Below are 24,852 nucleotides of genomic sequence, written 5' to 3' on the forward strand. Positions count from 1 at the left end.
TACCAGGTGACCCCAATGCGCCCCTTTTTTTCTGGGTGCCTCTAGTGTTCTGCTTTGATGCCTTGTACAGATGCAAGAGCTAACTGTGATTACTAAGCTGTCCAATAGACTAAAAGAGGGAAGGTGTCTGTTCTCAGCTGCTTCACAGCTTCTTTCCTCCCTTTGGCTCCTGCTTTTTCAGAAGGTCACTGGGCAGACTAAAACTTAAGAGAACTGGTTGTCAATTCTTTCCCTCTAGACCCTTCACCATCTTTGTAGCCCTCTTCTGAATGATCTTTAACTGTTTTACATCTTTCTTACATTGCAGTGCACAGAACTGCACACAGTGCTCAAAGTGCGGCCTCGCCAGTGCAGAACAGAACAGAAATTCCTCGAGTTTCCTTGTTCGAGAAGCATAAACCTTCCAGAAGAAAGATTACTGCTCTAGAGGCCTCTTTTGTCTTTCTGCTTTCCAACCTGTATGGAACAGCTCTAGATTTCCTTCTTGGGAACTGTACTACTACTCAATTTAAAATCATATGGCCACATAGCTTCATCTTTGACACGCTAGCTTTGCAGCTGCCCTGACTCTAGAGGATACGGAGCTGGTCAGGGCACAAATATCCATCTACATCAACTTTTTTTTAAATAATGTTTTTATTAATTTTTTTCTTATTTACCAAACTGACTCAGTAGCTCTGCTCTGACTCTTTGTTTGTGTGGTCTCAAAAGTCTAGGGCACATCGGTGTTGTACTCTAGTACTTTCAGGTACCACAGTGCAATACTGAAGTATCCTAAAAACTTTAAAGAAGAGAACCTGTATTTTACATTGCTAGACTGCAGGGTCTGAGATCTCCCATGACTATGTACATTTATGGAAATAGCATGTTTTCAGAAAGCTCCTGAACCAATTTTGATGAAACGAGGGGAATATGCAACAGCAGGTCTGTGCATAATCAAAGAACATACAGATGCTATAATTAAGAAAGATACAGGAAAGATACAGGAAAGTTAAGTAAGGCTATTGCTACAGGACAATAATAAATGGAAAATACTTACCTATGTTGTAGGCTCACAAGGAACAATCCCCAGGAAGAGACCCTTCCCCACTGGCAGTCAGCCCTTAAATGGGTCTAGGAGAGGTGCAGCCAGGCTCCACCCCTTCCATCACACAGCTGAATTGCCTTCACCTGTGCTCCATGGCTGACTCAGTGCTCATCTCAGGTGGTCAATCAGAGGCTCAGGCCGTGATGCAGCAGCCCATTACAGTCTGAGACTACAGGACAGTTACAAGATCCCTTTGCTTTGCTGGGCAGTTCCTGTTAAGCAACTCCTTTCCCCTCTCCAACACTGACCAACAGTAACTGTTTAACATTAAAAAAATATATGCATCATGCATGGTAAATTATTGTGATGTTTTTGTTCTAACAGTAAAGCACTGAGCACTAGAGTTAACCTGTTCAGTGATTCATTTGCCTGCAATGGTTTACACTGGGGATACATTTAGTGCCTATGAGCCCTAGCTTTTCCTTTTTGTCAAACCATTATTTAACCATTGCAAGTCCCTCAGGTATTATCAATTTTCTTGTAAGCTTGTGACTCTGTTTTTAGGGCTTCCTTAAATGATCTCTTTTCATGTTCAGTCATTTCCACAGCTCTCAAGCTTACAGCTGAAATCCCTTGCCGTTCAGCATTCTCAGGTGGGAATATCATGGTTTACTAAAATGTCCATGAGGTGATGATTTATTTTTCTTAAATCTGCATGAGGTCTGATACACTTTACCATTCTGTTCAACCTGAGGAGGCAACTACTATTCTAGCAGCCTTCAAAAAGGGCACTTTTTCACATTGTTTGAGTGTCTGTGGATTTTTTTCTGGCTTTCTTAATTTCCACTCCATATGGTCCCAAGCCAGTTCAATCTTAATAAGTACAAGTAGCTCTCAAACTCTTGTCCTTTTCTAATGAGAAATATCTCCTCTTCCAGTTATTCGGTATTTATTGTGGCTTTTTTCAGCATTCTCAGGTTCTTTCAACTGACTTTTCTCTCACTGCTGCTATTGTTAAATGCCAACATTTACATGTGACTGCAATAAACTAGTGTCTTTTCCTCCACTTTTCTGATCCTGCCAGCTCTTCTTGGGAGGCCGAGGGAACACGGTTCTTTCCTCTCTTCTGCCACCCCATATTCTTGCTGTTATGAGTTTTGCCGTTACTGCTGCCTCCAATGTTAGCAGCCTCTGCTGTTTATATTCCATCACCTGTTCTTATCTTGACAAGGTCTATGATATGACACTGGAGCCATCATTCTGTTGAAGCAATCATCTTTTTGTGACTGGATGCAGCTCTGCTACCACGCGTCTGGTGATTCATATCAACTTCAGCAGTAGTGTTGCCTGTTGTGGAGCAGTAGCCTTACTCTTTTTGATAATTTCTCACATCTGTGATAACAAAGTTAGCTGTTTCTATAGCTGCTCTTAGTCTTCGATCCTCCTTTGCTGCCCACAATCAAGTCTGTAATAACTTTGCCATGTATTGAGCATGTGATCATGTAATTCAGACACTGTCTGAATTATAGGTGACTGGTGGATGAAGTGCATTTAGTGGCAGATGGCCAGCACAGGAGCCTGTACACAGTCCTGTACTTTGTCTTCTGGATCCTGACTAGTTCATCATCATAAATATCAGTATTAAAATGAAAAACATCAGTAGTGATTTTACTCAAGTCTAGCTCAGTTGTGTTCCCAGAAGACAGCATCACAGACTCCATACTCGCTGTGTATTGGTGACTCCCAATAACCAGCATCAAATAACAAAATACAATACAATGTTCAATTTTGTTAAATTCCACAGGAAGTCAAATACCATGCAGGGCTCTTTCATTCACTGTAATCATTCTGCAGGCAGAACTTCATTAATTCTGTTAACAGTGCATGTGCCAAAAGAGAATTCAAATTGCTCCATTTTCCAGAGCTTTACCACTTCAGAATACTAAAAGATAAACTTAAAAGTTAGTTGGATGCTGTCCTCAGTTCAAGTGAAAAACCCATCTTATCCAATCAAGGATTTACCTTCTTTTCCCACACGTACCAGAATAAGTTCTAGATCACATAAAGGTTTGTCTCTAAAAAACAATCAATTCCTCTGAAAATCAATTAGCATGCCCTGCTTTACAAAGGTTTTTCTCAATGCTGCAATACAATTCTCTTGCAGTACATATCTATCCTATTGCACGCATTCTTTACTGCTAATTATTGGTCTGTACGGACAGTGAAGACAACTAAGAAAATTTTCGTTTTCTAAAGAGTCTTCCTTAAAAATGGTTTAAATAGCATGCAAATTTTACAGCTCTGAAAACGAAGTTGTGATTAGACAAAGATTTGTTGGATTATAAAAGTACAAGTGTTTATTATGGCTGGTACTGAGAATAAACAGTTGCCTGCATATGCCAGCTACTATGGAAATATGTTTTTAAGTTCTAATGTGAGCTGTAAACCAAAGCTACTTCAGTTAAAAAAAAATCAATACTTAAACTGTGGGGAGAAGTAGTTGGTGCCAGAGAAAACATTCCCATTTAATAATGTTTGAACATAGAGCTGTGATGCAGTTTGTAGCAAGGCAGCGAGAAAAACCCACAACTAATCCTTCATTGCAGCTGTCTGAACTTTTGGTTGTCTGCCATACTTTAAACAGCAACTTCTTTTTTCTGGTGACTCAAGACTTGAATGACCCAGTGTGGAGAGTTTAAGCTACACAAAAAATAAAGAAGTTGAGTAAGAAATAGCCAAAGTGAGTTGGGTTGCACACCCCAGCAAACCAACGTTTTGTATCTTAAGTCCTCTTCAGTGCTTAGGAAAAAAAATATCAGAATAAATAGATAGCCATTTATTTATTTATTTTTGGCAAGGAAACATTCCGTGGTTTAGACGCCCATCTCTCCTCCCGCCTCTCTTCTCTCTCCTTGCAGTGCTGATGATATATGGAAACTGAATTCTGCAGAGAATTCTGCGCCTTTTTAAGTTTATAAACGCAAACTTTTCGGTTGGTAGAAAAAAAACTAAGTTCTCTTTGATTATTTTTAACTTTTTCTTCCCTTTGATGTAGCTTTTGGGCAGACCTTTTAAGTAGCATGAAGTAACAAATATGGTCTTTTACTGATGACTTCTGCAAAGTAATGGAACTTCGTTACTTGCAGATGGAAATACCGGAGTCCGAGCGGCAGCATTATGTGACTGCTAACTTTACAGAGAACAATGGGGCTTTCTGCCTTTATCCCTTTCTTATTAGCACTCATCTAAAAAGGCATTAAACATTTGCGTATCGTCCTGAGCTGGTGACAACCCTGCAGCCTGATATGTCTTACAACTACCAAAACATTTCTTGCTATGACTAATTTTTAAGATGGCCATTCACTGCTATATGCGATGATATTTCACAGCTAGTATTGCGATATACAGCCAGTAATTTGTAGTGTTAAGATAGAAAACACTGAATTATTTTCACTGGAGAAAAAAAAAAATCAATCTGTGCTGTCTTTATGCCTGTGGCAGCAAATCCTCAACATAGTAACTTTTGAAGTGCAATATGCAATAAACCATATCACCTAGCTGGCAAATGCAATCACAACCACGGAGTAAAGGAAAGGGTCTCAATAATTTGCGATTCCGATGTTTCTGCATAAAGGGGAGCAAACATCTGTTGGTTTCAAGGGCTCGAACCCCAGAATTCTGCCTGAGAAAGGTAGAAAATGATAGCTGTAATGCCTGCGAGTTGACAGACAGCATGTTGTAACATGTGGCTTCCCTACAAGAGGATAATACATGCTTTTCATCATAGGACAACACATCGATCCCCTTATGAGCAGGTATCTTCAGAAAAATCACACCTGATATTTCCCCCTGCGATTCTTCCCTTCCTAACCCCAACCAACACCCAGCACTTTTAGCTCTGACCACCCGTACAGGGCAATTCACCCCTCTATTTTGGCATTACCATCTTCTCATTCTGTATTTACCATGCCATATTGTTTGTTTGTTTTTTTCCCATCCCTTCTGTCACTGCTAAGCCAAGTTACACACACAGAAATCTAATGTATCATTCATGGACTGTTCATCCCTCTTTTTGTTCATTTTCCCAAACTCCATGCATCACTGTGGTCAAATAAAAACTGTGACCACAAGCAGATGCTGCTGGACAGGAGTAGATGCTTTTCTGAGTAGAACTGAATGCTTTTCAGCTGATCTTTTAATATCAGAATGCCTTGTACAAGAATGACCCAAGAGACAGACTTTCCTTCAGAAACACGTGGGTAAACTGGATGATTCACACAAGAACACACACAGCCATTTTCTTTCCCTTTTCTGTAACTTGACTTTTATTTAAATACCTCCAAAGCTCTATGTTAATGTGCACTTTTTTCTGGTTCATGAACAACAAGTGATTTCTGTGCCTCAAATCACATCCCTGTGCAGTTTATGGTCATAATTATATTTTGAGTCTCATTTTTACAGTCCAGTTCCTGAGCCAAACACTACTGACTTTTCATTTCGAGTGATGCTTCATAGAACTGCAACACATACTTGTACCATTCAGTTAAACAATATTTTAATGGATGTTCCTGTGTTTATTTTTCAGCACATTTCCACAAGATTACACAAGGTACGTTTTAGTCAAATTAAGTCTCCATAAAGTTCCTTAGTGCTAAATCCATTGTTTTTTAAAAACACTGCCGCATAAAAAAATAGTTTACAACAGAAATTCTAGGTTATTTCGTATTCTAGAATGCATTAAAAGCACAGTCATGCATATGTCAGAGAACACAGTATTTACAAATCTGTACAGTGTCTGCTCTTCTTTCTTTACTCTGGCTTTTGCCAGGCCATTAGATTCTTACCACTCTGAGGTCCAATTCTCCAAGATACCTTCTATCTGTTCTTTTAAAAAAAACCCTTTGTTTTCCTTACCAGCATTGGGAATGATGGCTGTATTTGTGACAGGCCAAGTGCTGCACTCCATTTCACAAAGTCTACCTTCCATGGAGTTAGGGATGGTTATCAGCGTGACTCAGAACAGATCATGAACCTGAATGAACTCTGCCAAGTCACCTTTCCTTATTCCAGTACTTTGCTGAGTTCAACTTCTTGAGCATCTTGGCTGGGGTTGTGCAGGACAGCCGTGGATGCATCACTTAAGATTTGGAGGTTATTCACACTTGCTAGACTTTTTCCTGCTCATTCAGAAAGGTAAGGAAGTACTTCATAGTAGACACTATTAGAACTATTCTGAGGGATTCTAGAAAACATATTCCTCTCCTTCCACGGTCATTTTCAAAACCATTTGAAATGGAACATGCTTTTGAAAAGACGTCTGCCTTTGTATACTACCATCCAGTTTAAAATGCAAAAACTTGACTCTTATCAACTGGATGTAATTTCTCCCTTCCCCAAGTTCATTTTCCCTTTAAGCAGCATTCCGTATGAATACCCATCTCCCATGCCAGCCTTTGTCCCCTCCAGACACCTTTTCATCTGATGAAAAAGCAGAATGGTGAAAATCAGTCATTGCACAGAGTTCATAGGGCAGAAACATGAGACGTGGCTTCGACTGCCAGTGGTACTGCTGGCTTTGAATTGAAATTCAGTATCTTGGTCAGTCACCACCATATTCAGGTTGGTTCCCCTGCAAAGTGCTTCATCACCATCTGCTCTGTAATACGACGCTATTCATCGTAACATCTGAAATCAGTGCTCCGAGTCCTCTTCAGCTGATATTAAAGGAAGAACGGCCCATACAGTATTCTCTGAATTCCAGGGAGGCATTATCATTTCTATAAAAAGATTAGTATAAGAATGGCACTTCTTCACTAAGGCTAAAAGAGCACCTTCCATAGAAATACCTTAATGGTTTTTGGCTTGTTAAATTCGTATCATTGAAGAAAAGTACCTTAGTAATCACTGCAATACTATCCATTAAAGTACGGTAGCAAATAGTTTTGCTTTTTAAGACACGTCAGGCAATAATTTGTTATGGTGGTTTATCCTGACCAGCTTGATCAGGTTCTCAAAAAAGGAACAATCGCCAGATGTGCAGTTACTCCAAAAACATCCTTTTCCCCTCCTCCCTTCTCTGTTCCACTGAGAGTAGTCCAAGAAGGCCCGACCAGCCCTGCCATTAGATTACAATCAGGTAGCATGGAAATTAATCAATTAATTTATTATTAATAGGAGCAAAATGTAAAAGCAGAACAAACTGTAGATGTCCTAGCAAGCACACTGTGTCCTGCTGATGACTCCAAAAGATCTTTTGATAAAAACATACAGATTCTTTAGTTCTGAATGGTCAGATATGCTAAACTGCAATTTCAAACAGATGAAATCTCGTCTGTCTTCTGTGTTCTTTTAGCATTTTGTCTTCTTCTGCTTTCTGCACTGCTGGATTTTAGTATCCATGAGTCATGTGATCCTTCTAGCATCAATACCTTCTGCTGATACCTAGCTTTTCTCCCAGAAGACCCTTGGTTAGACTTTCTGCATTTCAATATGTTGGTGGTGGTAGTGGTGGTAACAGTGATGCCGGGGCTGACACCTTCCATTCAGTTTATAGACAGAATTTTTCTGCTGCCGTTTTTTGAAAAACCACACAGCCAGCACAGCTGCAGCCAGTAACAAGCACAGGAGAATCACAATTACTGCTATGACAGCACCTTTACTTGACTTGGGGCAATCCTCTCCCTCACAAGGTTCAGAAGTGGGGACTGGCTTTTCTCCAAGGCCCTGGGTGAGATTTTCTTGCTCATCTAACTCTGGGGATGATGTGCCAGTAAGGATATCTGGAGCTGGTGCAGTGGTTGCTACTTGTGCTGGGTAGGCTGTTGTTCCCCTTTCTTCTTCCTCAGGAGTATGATCGAAGGGGCTGGCCATCGCAGAGGTTTCAGACATGGAAGTTCTTAGGCTGGTTACATCCAACAGCAGTGTTGTACCGGGCTCCTGAGTCACAGTTTCCACAGCTGTAGTTGGGTGGTCCCATGCAGCATCATCATAACCTCTGCTCACACTTAAGTCCTCCAGACCACTCACTGATGTAAGAGGCACTGACGTCTCTTTGACCCTCTCATCATCTATGCTCGTTGTTGCTGCCACAATCTGTGTTAAACCTTCCTCTGGAGCAGGGCTACCATTGCCCAATTTTCTGACTTCAACGTCATTTGGTCGGTCAGTCGTGAGGATAATGTCTTCCTCTGTTCCCATCGATCCATCAACTTTATCCCCCTCCTCTTCATCATCCTCTACCACTTCTTGTGTTACTGGATAGCCATCTAACCATGACTCATCAGTAATAGGAACTGTATCTATCCCTTCCTTTGTATCATTAGCTGTGAGAATGGGCCCAATGGGGAAATCTTCACTATCATAGAACATTTTGGCACTGGGTTCATCATACACTGTCTTGACTCCGATGTGATTATCACCCTCAGAAAACTGTGCTTTAGTGGAATCGTCTGTCTCTTTCTCTGATTCAGGCTCACTGAAAGCCTCTGATGGAAACCAAAACAAGTTTTTTTGGCTTAGGAGAGAAACGGGGGATTCAGTTGGTGCCCTGCTTCCTTTTTCAGAAGTATCTACGTCCTGAGTAACCCCATTAGTATTTCCAGTTCTTCCTTCCTCTGAATTTTTACTGAAAGAAAGCTGTTCTTGTTCCTGCTCGATTTCCTCTTTGCCATTGGCATGTTCATTCTCAGCAACAGGTATCGATCTGTCATCAGGAAAATTATCTTCATAGTCAATATGCGCCTCTGTTTCATCTAGAAAAGTTAAAAATAAAGAAGCCAACATTTAATTTTCCCAAAAGTCTGCTGGACTTATTTGTTACAATAGACAAGAAGAAAGATGCAGCAAGGTATGATTTTCAGACAGTGTTTTTAATTCAGTTTTGTTGCTTATTTGAAAAGGGGCGCTCCACCATAAACTTGATGGTCAAGATCATCTTTTAAAGAAAACAGAAGAGGTGTCAGTGCTAACTGCTCACATCTTATCTTTCCAGATTTAAAAAAAATACATAAAATCAAAATAACTTACAGTTTTCGGGACCTTCTTAAAGATAAAAATGCCTAAGTTTCACAGCAACTTCATCCCTTTTGAACCAGAAGGATTATACTCAGTTCTTTGCATTCAATTTTTTAATTTATTTAGTATTTTTCTGAAATGACTTCGGTGCTGTGGTGAGAGGATACCTGGAGCCAAGGGAACTGAGTGGTAGCTTTCATCCCATAGGAGCTCTTCAGAGCTGCCTGGGGAAATAATACCCTCACTGAAGCTGACACTGCATTCTGCTTGTCCTCATCTGAAAAAAAAGCAAGCTTGCACCCTCAGCTGCAAGGGTAGAGAAGTCTGCCTCCAATCCTTCAAGCCTAATTGCTCGATATCTAGATAATACCATCTGCTTCTACTATTTTAGTAATGCGAATATTACAAAATAAAATAGAATACCAAGAGCAAGAAGAAAACCAGCAGAGCGCTACAGAGGGGTGGATTCATCACAAAGTTGGAGTCTGATTTAGAAATATTCCCCAGGCCTCGTCAGACCTACCGCTCACAGCAAAATAGCCTTAACTCAGAGCATGAAACCGTGTTTGAATTTGAATGAAATAATGTATTGTAATTTATACTCTTCTAAAGCCTTAGCCCAATGAAAAATTTTCCAAGCTAGACAGGGTGGTTGATTTTCAGCTCGCACAAGTTTTACTCCATAGAAAGCTGATGTAATTGTGGAGATTTATGCTGGCATTAAAAGTCCTAGAAAATAGTGCCTTGGGATATGGAAAATAAAACAAAATGATTCAGGGTGAGAATTTTTCTTTTTAAGAGAGTGTTTAGTCTTTTGTGAAGACAGTGAAGCAATAAACCTGGCATGACATGGGAAACAAGAAATTAATAGGAGAAGCTGTATTACAAATCGGTGCATTCATAAAGCCTTATCTTTTTTGCCTTTTTACACTCAACCAACTTTGAATCACATTTTCGTCTGGGGCCCACCTCAATTTCCGAATGAGTCACATTCTCCTTGGAGACTCCTTCCCAGACTTCTGGCAGAGCCATATTTGGTCTACTCTTAAGAAAGATTAGAAATATTGTCAAACCAGTCTGACCAAAACCACTTAGCGGTGATACAGCTCACACCAGCTTACTTTTTGCCAGAACAGCTTAAGCCAGGTGCCAGAACAGAATGAGTATTAGCAAAAGGTATTTTTCTTGGAATAGCATCTGGGACTACCATAAAGTGAAGTGGTTATGCTGAGGAAAATAAAATGTGTGACACAGCCTGCAGAGAGTTAATACCTATGTAAAATTTACCATGAAGGAGAAGTGGATCGCACACAAAGGTGCCCGAATTCAGCCTGCAATAAAACACAATGGGACCAGCAATAGGTCTCTCTCCCTCCTGGTCCTGGTCTCCTCATCTGCTTGAATAGCCCTCTAGATCCTCTCCAAAGCAGGAAAAAACTTCCCATGTGTGAGAAAGACAGCTTAACAGACTGGGATTCCTGCTCTCAGAGTGGAAAGTTCCCTGGTAGGAATCTCACTTCTTGAATTCACCCCAGCCCTCCTTCCAATACTACTGCAGACCTTAGTGAATGACTGGAGGGTACTTCTGAATACCAAAGCATTTACCTTCATTTTCATGAAGCTCTGTGTGGGCCACTGCAGTGTAACATTTATAACCAGTCTTACTTTGCTCCCTTGTCTCGCTCCCAAGAATTTTTCCTACCTGGCACTCTCTTTGCATGGAAACAGAGCCCCACACCATTTTATCCTCTTAGCATTCAGACCCCTGCTAGAACCTGATGTCCACTATGCTTTTTTTGCTAAAATCCAGAGTACCTCAGGACAGCCTATAGCTGCCTACTGGATATACATGAACTGTAACATCATCATGATGTGATAACTCATCATTTACCAAGTCTACTGCTCACCACACTGATCTGCCTTGACCTGTATGTTATCTTTACATCTGACTGTTTTCACCACTCTTTTATTTTTCAGACTAGAGTAATCCAGCAGAGGACAAAGTTGATTTTTACGTTACGGTATTCTAGTGCATGCACATACATCCGTGAACAAAGATTATATTCACTTGTTTGTTTCTTCCAAAACTATTCTTTGGTCAGCAAAATGCATGGGAAGCTAGCATGCATCTTACTGACCAGTGTGGACCATTGGTCAATGATTAACGACTGTAGTAATCCAGAGTTATGTATACAAAGCTCCGGCCCTCCACTGTCTCTCTCTCCTGTGAGATACTTTCAGTTCTCCAGAAGAAAGTCCTGTGGAGACACATCAGGAAAGAGCTTGTGTGCCTAGGGAAACACGAGTTCTGCATCTATCAGAACATATTATGAGTTTGTTGAACCATCAATCACGCTCCCAAACCTGCTGTCTTTTGGCCTCATCCTGTACGTATAGAAATGAATCGGTGCTTTCTTAATGCTCAGCTGAGGAAAGAAAAAGCCCATTGTAGTCTAAAGAGAGCCTGAGATTGGAGTTCATTATGCACTGCTTGTCACTGCATAAGGGAGTCTTGTTCTTTTTGACAATCAGATTGTGGCCCAAGCTGCAAAGCTGCTATAATGTATTTTCATATGCAGTCTCCTCTATTTGTACAGTTTACAGCAAAGACTATCAACATAACTAATGTTAGCTTACGGGATGTCAGAATGAAAGCAACTATTGAGCTCCCTAACCATCAAAGGAAACACAGACCCCTCGCTCTGAAGCTTTGATTTATGCGATCCTGAATCGACTTACACAGTAATAATAGTCTATTCTTTATCCTGGGTCTCAGACCTTCAAGTAGGGCTTGGACTTAGCATTTTGTGCGCTTGTGTTACCATGACAATCTTTTAAGTCAGCCGTGAGCGCGATTTTCCAGATTGCACAACTTTTACACTTTTACACTTTTCTTTGCTCACCTCCTCAGCACTTCCATAGTGATTCTATGATTCTATGATTCTATGATTCTTTCTAGTTCTCTGAATTTCAGCCTCAGAACTGAAGAGCACCAACTACAGTAGATTCAGCTCCACCTCTTATCCAAATAGTTGTAACCTTTATTTACATGCATTTTAAAGACAGCTAGCAACTGATTTAAAAGTGTTTGCACCTTCCTGGCCAGGCAGATTTGGTTTTAAGAGGAGCCAACACTGAAATTAATTAGCTGGAGACAAATCTGTCTATATATGGTTACTGTTAGATCCTGCCCCTACCATCATCCTCTGGCAGACTGAAGGATCAGTGAGTTTTGCTTCACTGTCTGAGGGATTACTGAGGCTGAAATGAACATTTTCCAGTAACAGATGCTGAAATGGCATACTCCCAGAGATGTGAAGCTCAATTAAAAGGTAAAATCCTTTTAATTTAGCCTCGTTCTTTCTGGTAAGCATCCAGTCTCAAAAAGCTTTCATCTCCTTCAACTTCAATCCTAATGTGAAAACAGTGACCAAACACTGAGACAGGCAAAAACAAAGAGTCTCATTTTCCACACTCTAGGATCAGTTTAATTTTTCTTCTAGATAGCATATTGGCATCCGAGCTCTATTTTGAGTGTTGCTATTTTGGACAACCATGAAGCGCCCTGCATATTTCAAGGAAGTATTTTTGGAGCACAGGAAATTGAAACTTGATTCTATGTAGACCATCACCATAAACATTTCTACTTATAAATACATCTTTATTCTAGGAATCTCAGAGTAGTTACAGCAAATATTAACACGCTGGCATCTGTCTTTAGGAGTGAGAAAGGAAAGAGCTTTTACATGCATCTGCCTAAGATCTTTCAGGTTTGTGAGCTATGGCATCCTGAAGAATTACCCATTTGACTTGGATCAGGCTCAGGTGCATGAATACTCTTCTGTCAAATTAGCCAGAGCACACTAGATGCTGAATTGATGCTGCCTTTTTCACTTGCAGCAGCTATAAGAGGGAGGATGATTTTCAGTCTGGCAGAAAACCTGCTAGCATAAATACATAACTCACCATATTTTTTAAAACTAACTTAGTTTGGCAGAATTGTTTCTTGTCAGATCGATACTTTGCATTAATCTAACACAAGTGCTAAGTGACAGACCTGAAAAGAGAACCAAAGTTTGCCATAGCAATCCTTTTGACAGGCCTTGGGTGTATTTTTTTTGCTTATTTTGCTCGCCTGTCACAGCTGTCCCTTCCCACTTAAAAATAAATAAAGCATTCAGAAAAAAAAGATGAAAAGCTACCATATGTGTTTTCACCCTTCCCACTGAAAAAAAGAGAATTAAATGATGGCAGCGAGTCATGCTCATGCACCACATTAATGTGAATCAATACTTCTCTTGAAAATTCAGAAAGCATTTGAAGTAATGAGAGCAGGCAAAAAAGTCTGGGGGCTGTAGATGAAGCTTCAGCAGTGTTCAAAGCCACCTGAACCCTTGCTGTGCTGAAATCAGGAGTGTATCCTCCGTGTGGAAAAACTAGACCAGCACTGAGTGTGCAAGGAGAGCACCAACAGATTGATACTGCAGAGGCTTCTCAGATACGCAGAAGATAGGACCTCTGTTGTTTCTAGCTTTTAAGTAGGAAAAAAACAAAGCTGTCAAGGAAAAAGGATAAATGAATTGTGTTCTTCCTATCCAGTTTTAGGGCAGAGATCACAGAATTGCAAGGGTTGGATGGGACCTCCAGAGATCAGCATGATCTCCCAGTCTTCCAATCTGCTTTCACTTTTAGGAAGCAAATTTTGAAGGGTGTTTATCCAACCTTATGCAACACAGCCCAGACTCTCCTCAAAACATCAGTATTAACACTGTTGACATTGAACAAATACTTCCTTCTGAGAAGGGGGAAAAGGACGCAATTTAGCAACTGCCAGCAGTATGCTCTCACATCTCAGAATGCCAACTGTATCCTGGGCTGCATCAGAAAAAAGTGACCAGAGGGGAGAGCATTGTCCCCTCTGCTCTGCCCTTGTGAGGCCCCACCTGGAGTACTGTGCCCAGGTTTGGGCATCCAGCACAGGAATGGCATGAAGCTGCTGGATCGGGTTCAGAGGAGGATCAGGAAGATGATCAGAGGGCTGGAGCATCTCTCATACAAAGACAGGCTGAGGAAACTGGGCTTGTAACTTTCCAATATTTAAAGGAAGACTAGAAAAGGAAGGAAATAAACTTTTTACACAGGTAGATAGCTATAGGACAAGGGGGAATGGTTTTAAACTAAAGGAAGGGGAAAATTTTCAGTAGGAGGTACAGCTGCCCAGAGAAGCTGTGGTGCCCCATCTCTAAAGGTGCTCAAGGCTTGGTTGGATGGGGTCCTAGGCAGCCTGAGGTGGAGGGTCGCAGCCCCGTCCATGGCACAAGGGTTGGAACTACATCATCTCTGAGGTCCTTTCCAAACCATTCTGTAACTCTGTGAACAGTCAGCTTGGTTTCAGTGCCTGCAGGGCAGCCAGATCACGGCACATAGTGTCTGCTTTCAGACTTCACCACAATGCTAATCTTCAGGTTATATTTTGTGAAACAAATATGTTTTCTCCACAGAAATTAAAAAAAATAAACTGCAAAAACACATTTCTCTGTCCTCTGCTTAAGGTTGCTTTGTTGGGTTCAATACCCCTGTGTTTGCAGCTAGAACACAGCATCTTTTCATGATGAGAAATTACAGGAAACACCACTATGCAGAACCACTTTAATTTAAAAAAATATCTTGATTAAAAATTGTACCCTCATATGTGAATGTACATTGAAGCCATTTGTGATACGTTCTACCCTCAATTTCGATCATACCTTATCCTATGCAGAGTCCACTTAATGTAACTTCTAAATGACACCCATAGCCAAACTTGCCAAAATATTTTGGAATAAGTGGGCATTAATGCCTAATACATTTTTTTCCCTGTTAGTTGATGGATTTGATAACTGAACAGTTATATATCTCCATTGTGAGTGCTAGGACAGACCATTTCTATTCCAACTGCTTGAAAACAGAGAGGAGAGATGATCATAAAGGTGCTTCTATGAGCAGCTTTACACACTATTTAGCTTTTTGCATAATCAATGAATATTCAGATGCTATAATTACGGAAAAAAAAAAAAAAAAAAAAAAAAAAACCCAAGAGAGTTTCACAAAGCAAGCTATTATACCAAAAAGAGAATAGATAGAGTGCTTACCTGTATCCTAGGCTCACTGTACAACTCCAAAGAAGGGACCTCCAGAAAGAGATCCTTCCCCAGTGGCAGTCAGCTCTTAAATGGGTCTAGGAGAGGTGCAGCCAGGCTTCACCCCTTCCTGCAGCACAGCTGAATTGCCTTCACCTGTGCTCCTATGGCTGACTCAGTGCTCGCCTCAGGTGGTCAATCAGAGGCTCAGGCTGTGATCCAGCAGTTCCCATATAGCTGCTGGTAAGATGATAGGCTCTTAGATCTGAATCTGCTCTGTTTGTACAACTGGGAACAAAGAGCTGGCCCAATGCTTTTACACTAATGGAGGAAAAATAAAATAAGTGCTGTTCAGACAGGTTTTCATCTTGGAAAGCTGTGCATAATGATGTGGGAGTCACCAGCAAGAGCCATATCATACAGCCATAACACCTCTAAATCTCAAGGCACTTTATGAAGCCAGATAATTATCATCAGTGTTTCACAAATGTGCTGGATGAAGCAGCAGAGAATAGCATGGTGACTTTCCCATCGTCCCATTATCACAAAATCTAAGAGTAGGACTGACTTCTTTTAATACACTGATGGCCATTTTGCCCCTGTGACTGCATCTGCGCTAAGCATCGGGGCCACCTCCCTCTTCCAGCTGTTCACCCAGAGAACGCTCAGCATCAGGGAACTGTATCATCTTACCAACCTCTAAGCATAGCACTCAGATGTTCATTAAGTTCCTTTGTGATCATCTTTCCTCCGTTGTGAGCCGGTGAGAACAGAAACAGTGCCGTCTGCCAGCAGGGACATAAATTCTCCCTTAAGTCCAGTTATTAGCCTTCATGATAGAGGAGTTATTTGCTTGCCTCCAAGCACTTAGAAATTGCTGTGTCTGCTGTCTCCTGGAGTACTTACATAATAATTATTCTCCTCTCTGCTATGACCCCAAAAATATCTGTCAACTGTAAATCAGGCCTCTTTTAATTAAATTCCAATTTTTTTTGTTCTTTTTGACTGAATTCTTACTTTTTTATTTTTAATAATGAACTCTAGCATCAATAAAACACACTTCAGTCTTCTTGTGAAGCTTCCTTTCTTCAAGAATTGTGACTGGGAGGGTTGAATATGTAATTAATAATGATCCTCTGAACACATATTTTCTACCCCAGATCCTCAAAGTGTTTTAAAAACATTAATCAAAGGCATCCCCTCAGCATGAAATCTACATTTAAATCATTTTAAAAATCATAATCCTCAATGTAACATCTGCTCCCAAGTTCCAGTGTTGATGTTTGTGATTTTACAGCCACACTTTCCTATTTCTTTTAAAAATATTTTTCTCTCCCCTGCGGCTGTGTGAAAGGCTGAGGCAAAACAGGGGAAATAGACTATTTATCCAGGGAAAACAGTGAAACACACACAACTTAAATGGCCTGATTCTTTCCCATCCTTACTCTGGTGTAGAAAACAGTTTTATTTCTACATCTGACGAAACCATCATTTTCATAGTGAAGGAAAAAGAAATGTTTGTTGCAGATTGTGAGAAATTCAGATCCACTGGGTTATCAGATGTAGATTCCCTTCTTCCCTTCTCTACCTGCATGTTCCCCAGCATCCCCTGCAGTATTTCACTTCATCATATAAACTGCTGTTAGCAGTAACAGTTCTGGAAGCTGAAGTAGTCCAGAAAGATGTCAGAAATGTTTTTGGTACCTCTGCACTAGTTGGATGGGTCTGAAAATCTGGTTCCTTGCTGCACAGACACAACTCACTGCCACTCAGAGAGAACTTTCCTCCTGACTGTTTCCACCTGGTTGTGTATATTCGTGAGTAAGAACAAATCCTTGCAAGAACACGGGCATTAAGGAACACGTCAGCACTGAAATGGGTGTGCTGGCTCTAGCCTATTAGATCACTTCACTCCAATATCCAAGGAAACTGTCCACTCCGCCTGCTCAGTTTACAACAGCTGCCCATTCTTTCATTAAAAAGGGATCTCTATGATGTCCACAAATGTAATCTTTAAGATGTGATGATATCCTCTACAAAAATAAGAATAAAAATATCTATAAGGTTATCAGACTACCATTCTAAAACACTGGAGCAATTGTGAACTTTATGCATGGAATGGAATAATACAAGAAAGAGAGTGAGAAAGTAAAATCCTGATTGCATCCAGATGTGAATTCACAGTAGTATTTCTTTTATCATTTCACAGAATCACAGAATCACAGAATTGTAGGGGTTGGAAGGGACCTCCAGAGCTCATCGAGTCCAACCCCCTGCCAAAGCAGGTTCCCTACAGCAGGTCGCACAGGTAGGCATCCAGGCAGGTCTTGAACATCTCCAGAGAAGGAGACTCCCCCACCTCCCTGGGCAGCCTGTTCCAGTGCTCCGTCACCTCACTGTAAAGAAGTTCTTGCGCACATTTGTGCAGAACTTCCTATGCTGCAGTTTCCAGCCGTTTCCCCTTGTCCTGTCTCCACTCACCACTGAAAAGAGTCCAGCCTCGCCACTCTGCCCCCCACACCTTAGATATTTATAGACCTGGATCAGGTCCCCTCTCAGTCTCCTTTTCTCAAGGCTGAACAGACCCAGTTCACTCAGCCTTTCCTCATAGCAGAGATGCTCCAGGCCCTTCACCATCTTCGTGGCCCTCCGCTGGACTCTTTCCAAGAGATCCTTGTCTTTTTTGTACTGGGGTGCCCAGAACTGGACACAGTGCTCCAGATGAGGTCTTACCAGGGCAGAGTAAATGGGGAGGATCACCTCCCTCCACCTGCTGGACACGCTCTTTTTAATGCACCCCAGTAAGCCATTGGCCTTTTTGGCCACAAGGGCACACTGCTGGCTCATGGCCAACCTGTCATCCACCAGGACACCCAGGTCCCTTTCCGCAGGGCTCCCCTCCAGCAGCTCATCCCCCAACCTGTACTGGTGCATGGAATTATTCCTCCCCAAATTTTACACATTTTTTTTTCACAAAGGGAAACTTCAAAGTTTGTTGCAGAACCTAAGTAATGTACAAGAACTGCTCCAAAATTAATGCCTCCTACTTCGCTGTGTTGGTCCGTTACATCAGAGGCAGTTGTTGGTGGGATAGCAGGAGAGGTAGAACCTTCCCACCAATGTCCCATTACGTTTTGTTGTCATTCATCACATGGTAGCAGAAGGGAAGTCTAACAAAATGGCATCTGATATGGCAGTGCGTCTGAAGAAAAGGTGTGCCATTGAATTTTTCCATGTGGAAAAAAATGGTGCCCAGTGACATTCATTGACACTTGCTGAACATTTACAGAGACCAAACAGTGGATGTGAGGACAGTGAAGCAGTGGGTGATGTGTTTCAGGGGTGGCAGGAAGGACAAGACGTATTCTGGATGGCTGTGCACAGCAGTCACACCTCCAAGTGAGGAGCACCTTGGTCACCTCATCCAATAAACCAGCAGATTATGAACAGGAAACTGTTTACAGAGCTGAATACCAGTTTCAATCTTTTGGAAACTACAGTTACAACGTTGCAATATCACAAAGTTTACCAGTTCACAAATGTTCACCCAGGAGCAGAAAGCACACTGTATGCAAGTTTGTTGAGACCTACTGAACCAAAATGAGGCTGAAAATGACAGTTCTCTGTTTCACATCATAGTGGTGATGAGATATGGTGTCACTACACAACCCAGGGTCAAAATGGTAGTACATGGAATTCCAAGTGAATTCCCCATCAAAGAAAAAGTTCAAGACAGCCCTCAGTGAATAAAGTGATGTGCAACTGTCTTTTGGAACAGGAAAGGGGTGATCCTTCTGGATTTCATGGGGCCCAGACAAACCATCTGCTCTGACCACTGCATCATGATGCTGACTAAGCTGAAGGCTTGACCTTTCAGAACTGAGCCAAAGAAGAAGACAACCTTCCTCTTGCAACACAATATTGCCAGGTCCCACGTGAGTTTGAAGACGATGAAGCACACTGCCAATCCTGGCTGGACTGTCCTACCATGCCCACTGCATAGTCTGGATTTGCTGCCTTCTGACTTCCATCTATTTGGGCCGACGAATGATGGACTTCATGGATAACGTTCTCCTAACAACATCATCACCACCATCACAGCAGCTGTGAAATAGTGGGTCACCTCCACTGGTGCAGATTTTTGAGAGTGTGGCACGCAGGCTCTTGTTCACTGCTGATGAAAATGCATACCTCATGGTGGTGACTACATTGAAAAATAGTGTAGCTGAGAATTTGTTCTATCAAGTGGTGCTATTGTGTTCTTTGTATCTGTTGTAGTTTCCGTGGATTAAATAGGAGACATTACTTTCAGAGTGACCTATGTATAGAGAAATGTTTTTGAACATTTCTGAACGTCCAGTATTGTAATTTCCTAGAGCCTTTTTCAATTGTGGTTTTCTTTTCTGATTTGATTTTATGAAAGTCCTATTCCTTGAGTCAAGCTATTTGATAATCTGTTTTCACTGCTTTTAAGGGAGTAAATATCTGGGTAGCCACTGATCTGCTTTCAGAGAAATATCCTGAAAGCATGGTTTATCATAAAAATTGTGTACTTTTTAATAAGGCAAATTAAAATTAAAACTTTTTTTAACCTTTTCATCTTGCTGCCCAAGTCTAACTCAAATTGTATTTCCGTGGGTTACTGCCACTACTGCCACAGTGTTCTTCTGTGTCATGGCCATTTCTCTTAATACATCTTTAATTTTCCTAACAGCAAAATGAAATGCTATTTATGATATATGCAAGTCTGAAAGTTCAAGAGCGCTACAACAACTACTAGGGAAGGACTAGTTAAAGATTGGCTTCCCATTAGCCAGCGGACAAAGAGTGGAATTTAAAAGACAGACAACCACCATACTGTCCATTTGCATCCCAAATGAAAGCAAAGAACACCTGAAGGACAGACAGGTCAATTCAACCTGGCAATGAGAAGGCACAAAATTAAAATGTCATAAAACCCACCCATATACTATCAGGAATTTTAAAAATGTTAACAGATGTTTTTGCAGACGGAGCAAGTTTCCCTGTCTGCACATCCCACAGCAGCTGGAGCTGCAGACACTCCAGCACCTTCACCATGGTTAAGAAGCCCAGACAGCCCGAGCTGGGGGCTTGGATGCTGGTATCCACCTTATGGCATGAGCTGCAAGTACAAAGTGGGGAAATATTGAGTATGGGTCTGCCACACTCTTGAAAAGTAATGACCCCCATCTCCACAAGGCATTTTCTCATTTCTGGAAGGAAGATCTTTTCTCTGGGACCTCAGCATGTATCACTGTAAGAAGATATAAGGCTGGTGACCAGCTGATAAAGCCACAGGCTGCCTCAGCATGTCTATGGTAAAGAAAGATGTTATTTGTGTGCAGGCCATGCTTAGTGTCTTCCTACAGAAAGATAGCAGCTTTTCTCTGTGCTTACTTTGGTTCCCAAAAGCAAGAACAAACACCGAATTTTGATTTCAATAGCCTGGTCTGTAGCAACTCTGTGGCTTCGTATGAAAATAAACATAGCAAAAGGCATACAAAACCTGCATTGTGTATTCCATCTGGTAAACAATGTCTTTGGCTCACTGACACCGACTGGGCATGACTCCTCTCAAACTACACCGAAAGAAATACCTCTGGTATTTGTTGTAACATTAGCAGTAATGCCTTTCCTTGAGTAAACAAAGCAAGTACACTGAAAAATTACAAACTTCGTCCAGGATCAGAACGAATGCACACAAGATCATGAAGAAGAAATCATACAGAATTCCAGAAAGGGTCTGATGCTGCTATTGAATACGTGGACGAAGATTCTTCCCAAAGGCTTGTTTCCAGTGACTAAAAACAATATTCAATAGTAAAGAAAAAGGCTATTGTGGGAAATACAAGGAAGATGGTGTGGAAGGCCCTAAGATAAAACTTAGTGAATCCCTGACATGGGTTCAGCAGATACAGCAAGGACAAAAATGGTTCTTTGTGCCAGGCCTACCTTTGACACAGGCTTGCACCTGCCCATACCACTCCCCACAGCTGTCGCAGAGCAGCGTGAACGCCGTCTCCTTGTTGCCCATGATGTACCCCTGGGCACAGACGTACAGCAGCTCATCCCCCATTTCAAAGCCGGTGTGGCCATGCAGGATGGTGTGAGGGAAGGATGGAGGGTCTCCACACGGCTTGTCTGCAAGGAGAAAAGAAACAAGGTTGTAGAGATCTCTCAGTGGTCTTTAAATCCAGTGCTGAGCACGTGGCCAAAATAGCAACCTGAGGACAAACCTACAAAAACCAATAAATCTCATCTGATTCACACTCCTGCACTCCTTCATTACTGTTTCCAATAGTAAATTGAAATTGCAATTGGGATGGTATATACTGGGCTATGACTGCAATGCAGTAACTGCGACAGATGTTACTCATGTGCAACACTGACACATCTAGAAGGGCTTTGCTTCCTATCAGTCAGCCCAGATGGTCAGGCTTCACTGCCTGCTTCTGCAGGGGCTTGGGTAGGCTGGGACTGGAAAGCAAATGCCTGGACAGAGTAACTTCTGCAATTGCTCAAGACTGGTACTTTAATATCCATTAGATGGAGAAGTGACCGAGTCCCTGTCACAGGAAGGAAATGCCCAGAAGGACAAATCTTCTAGACATGCTCCAAATCAAAAGTTTGTCCTCAGAGACTCCATTTCCCTGTAAGAGACTACTAACTTGTAATAAATGGTTACTTGTGCTCTTCAACTTAACAAAACCCAGGGACAACTTAGCTTTGCTCTCAGTGAGCTAAATTTATCACATATAAAATCTGATTTTATTTAATAATATTTCTGCCAACAGCACCAAAAAGCAGGAAGTAAAAATTATGGCAAATGGTATAAAAATGGTTTTCAGCTTTTTGTTCTACATATTAGAAGCACATGTAGGGAGTAAACAGACCACTGTCAACACCAGCACAGACCAAATTTTAATTCTCTTTTTAGGTTTGAACTGTCTCAACCTCTGCTAATAGTGTGAGTTGAGGTCTTCCAGAGAACTGATAGACACTGCAGTTTCTCTTCACTCAAAAGTCTTTGCCATGACCCCTTTTTTCCCAGACTTTTTACCATCTCTTTTGCAATACACATCTCCTGCTTACAAAAAAAAAAATAAATAAAATTAAAGAGTAAACAACAACAACCCTCCAGTGCAAAAAACCTGGTCTTAAGAAGAAACCCAAAGTCTGCAGTGTTGGTAAAAATAAATTTTTATAATATTTTTCAAATCTGGGACTTTTTCCATTGATTCTAGAACACTTACTGACAGTAGAAGAAAAAACCCCAAGTACTCCATTTGCCAAAATAACTGAAGATTCAAAAATCTGCTTTTGTCCTGATACAGAGCAGCAAAAATAAAGACTAATAGGCAAAAGCTCAGGAATCTTGATAATTATACAGGATATGGGAAATCTAGGGTTGGGTCAATGTCCTAGTATTGATCTCTCCTGTACCCTGTTTGCTTGGATACAAAAAGCTAACTATTTAGTTGACTATGAAAAGGTTATGTTCCATGAAAAGACTTTTGTTTGGAAGGTGAAAACATGACCTCCAAGACTATGCTCCTTAAAAAGGGAAATGTTTTCAGAGAACACCTCTGCTGCTTTACTGAAGCCTGCTTTTGGGACAGCATCTACATTGCATAGTTGTCGTCCTAACAACAACAAATGAACAACACTTCCATTGATACCACTTCATATTCACAGCTTTGAACGAGCAATAGTTTTGACTGAAAAGAAAACACGCTTTTTTCAATCCAAATTCTGCACAAGCTCAGACTGTCTTGCTAGAGAGCAAGCCTCACCAGCACCGTGGGCATCCTGCAGGATCCCCATTGAGTTCCGGAGTCCCCACCACCTACATGCTTCATGTAAATAAATGCTTATGTAGAAATATGATGTGTTTACGTTAACCGTTATTTACCTCATAATGCAATGATAAACATCCACGCTCTGTGAAAGTTCTTTTCAGTCAGGGTCTTAGAAATTGATGGCTAACCACATCTCCGCTGGGTATTCTGAACAACATCTGCCACTAATTTAAGGGACACACTACTGAAGTCAGAGCTTTGAAGTCTATTCTCCGCACCGTACACACACATATACTGTCTAACACCTTCAGAAGTTAGTGGGAGTTATGCACACACACACAGACAGAAAAAACAAGCTCTTGAGGCTACACAAAGCTCAGTTTATGCACAGTCTTCTGGAGGTTTGGCATCTGAGGAAGTGAGGAGTAGTTAGCAGCTAATGCGCTTCCTGTGAGCCAGTAGGATGAATAGAGATTGATGTGGATGAAAGGAGTAAAAAATATTTTATTGCCTCATAGGAAGGCTACAGACCCCTGCATTTCATGTACTTTATTTATGCAGTCACTTTCATCTGTACAAATGGGAACTGTGTATCTGCTCTGAGGGAAGTATTGGTCCCAAGGCTGTGAGGGACAAATATATGTCAGAGAGTATTCTTATCTACAAAGCCTTGCTTGTCTGTTATTTGGCCAAAGGAAGCAGAAAAATAACACACTGACTAAATACATTTACCTTATGTCAAATACATTTAAAAAGCATGTTATAATCTTCCAGGAAAGAAAGCAAGCTGAAGGGAGCCTTACTGTACAATCCAGCAATAGATGTGATCACAGTGAAGAATGAGATCCTGAAAGAGAGATCAGGCTGATGTGTAAATGGAAAGAAAAGGAGAAGTTCATGATATCCCTGGATGAAATAGTGTATGGAACTTTTGAATGTCTCGTATGAGATGTTGGAAGGTAGTGTCTTTGCTGCAGAGCATACTGTGTGACAGAGCAGACAGGACTAAGGGGCAGCCACTATCCTGCAGATAAACACCAGTTCCTACATTCACGTGGCTGTGATCCTCTCACGTAAGAAGTATGGAAATTCTCAGAGCTGCATCTTACAGATCTTCACCCTTCTGCAGTCTCAGTTGCCATGACAATTCCTTCTCAGCTCTTCATCAAACCTGCTTGTTCTGCTACAAGCACAGGAGATACTGGCCTAGCAGCCCATCAGACTGAGCCATATCTGGGGACATGCTTCAGGTTTTTGTTTGCAGCCTGTGTGCCAGGAGGTGGCAAATCATGGATCAGTTTGGAAGAACAGCCTGTGCTCAGTGTTGGCATTTGGGCTGGGAGAGAGGAGGGAGATCAAGGCCACAAAGCGTGGCTGGCAGCAGCTTGTCATTTGGAGGAACAGCAGCGGTCTGTGTTAGTGTGTCTACAGAGGTTGCCTGGAGTACTGACTGTAGTAGATGAGGATTGGGCTCCTCCTGTGCTGTGGGAGTGCTCTCCATCCTGAGCATTGCTTTTTGTCTCCTCTGTCCTCTCAGTAACCACTGACTATGTTGGTGCTTGCTAAAAGATAAGCCCAGTGCATGTTTCCAATTACAAAAAGCCTGATGTGCCCTATTATATCCCCTCAACACTCCTGCCACATGTAGAAGACCTCATTCTCCCCCCACTTGTGCAAGATTACGTGTTCAAACCTGGAAATCCTGAGTCCATTACCAGGTTTCACGGTCCTCACAGATACATGGAAATGTGCAAGTATATGGAAGAAGCTCCTGTCAGCAGTAAAAAACTGTCTCCAGGAGTGACAATCCCCACCACAGTCAATGTATATGACTGGAATTCAGAACAGAGGCAACATCTAACAATTGAACAGG

General features: G+C 41.5%; 1 protein-coding gene across 1 annotated transcript in view; it reads right to left on the reverse strand.

The window, feature by feature from the left end:
- Nucleotides 1-6,647: 6,647 nt before the first annotated feature.
- The window catches only part of SUSD5 (sushi domain containing 5), a 44,696-nt gene continuing 26,491 nt past the window's right edge, over nucleotides 6,648-24,852 (reverse strand). The window contains exons 4-5 of the mRNA XM_052694305.1: nucleotides 21,133-21,321; nucleotides 6,648-8,778 (exon numbers count right to left, since the gene is read on the reverse strand). Of these exons, the coding sequence (XP_052550265.1) occupies nucleotides 7,496-8,778; nucleotides 21,133-21,321 (1,472 nt within the window). The 3' untranslated portion in view covers nucleotides 6,648-7,495. The remainder of the gene's footprint in view (nucleotides 8,779-21,132; nucleotides 21,322-24,852) is intronic.

The sequence above is a fragment of the Tympanuchus pallidicinctus genome, unplaced genomic scaffold (genome assembly GCF_026119805.1).
Source record: "Tympanuchus pallidicinctus isolate F22 unplaced genomic scaffold, pur_lepc_1.0 scaffold3, whole genome shotgun sequence".
Classification (NCBI taxonomy): domain Eukaryota; kingdom Metazoa; phylum Chordata; class Aves; order Galliformes; family Phasianidae; genus Tympanuchus; species Tympanuchus pallidicinctus.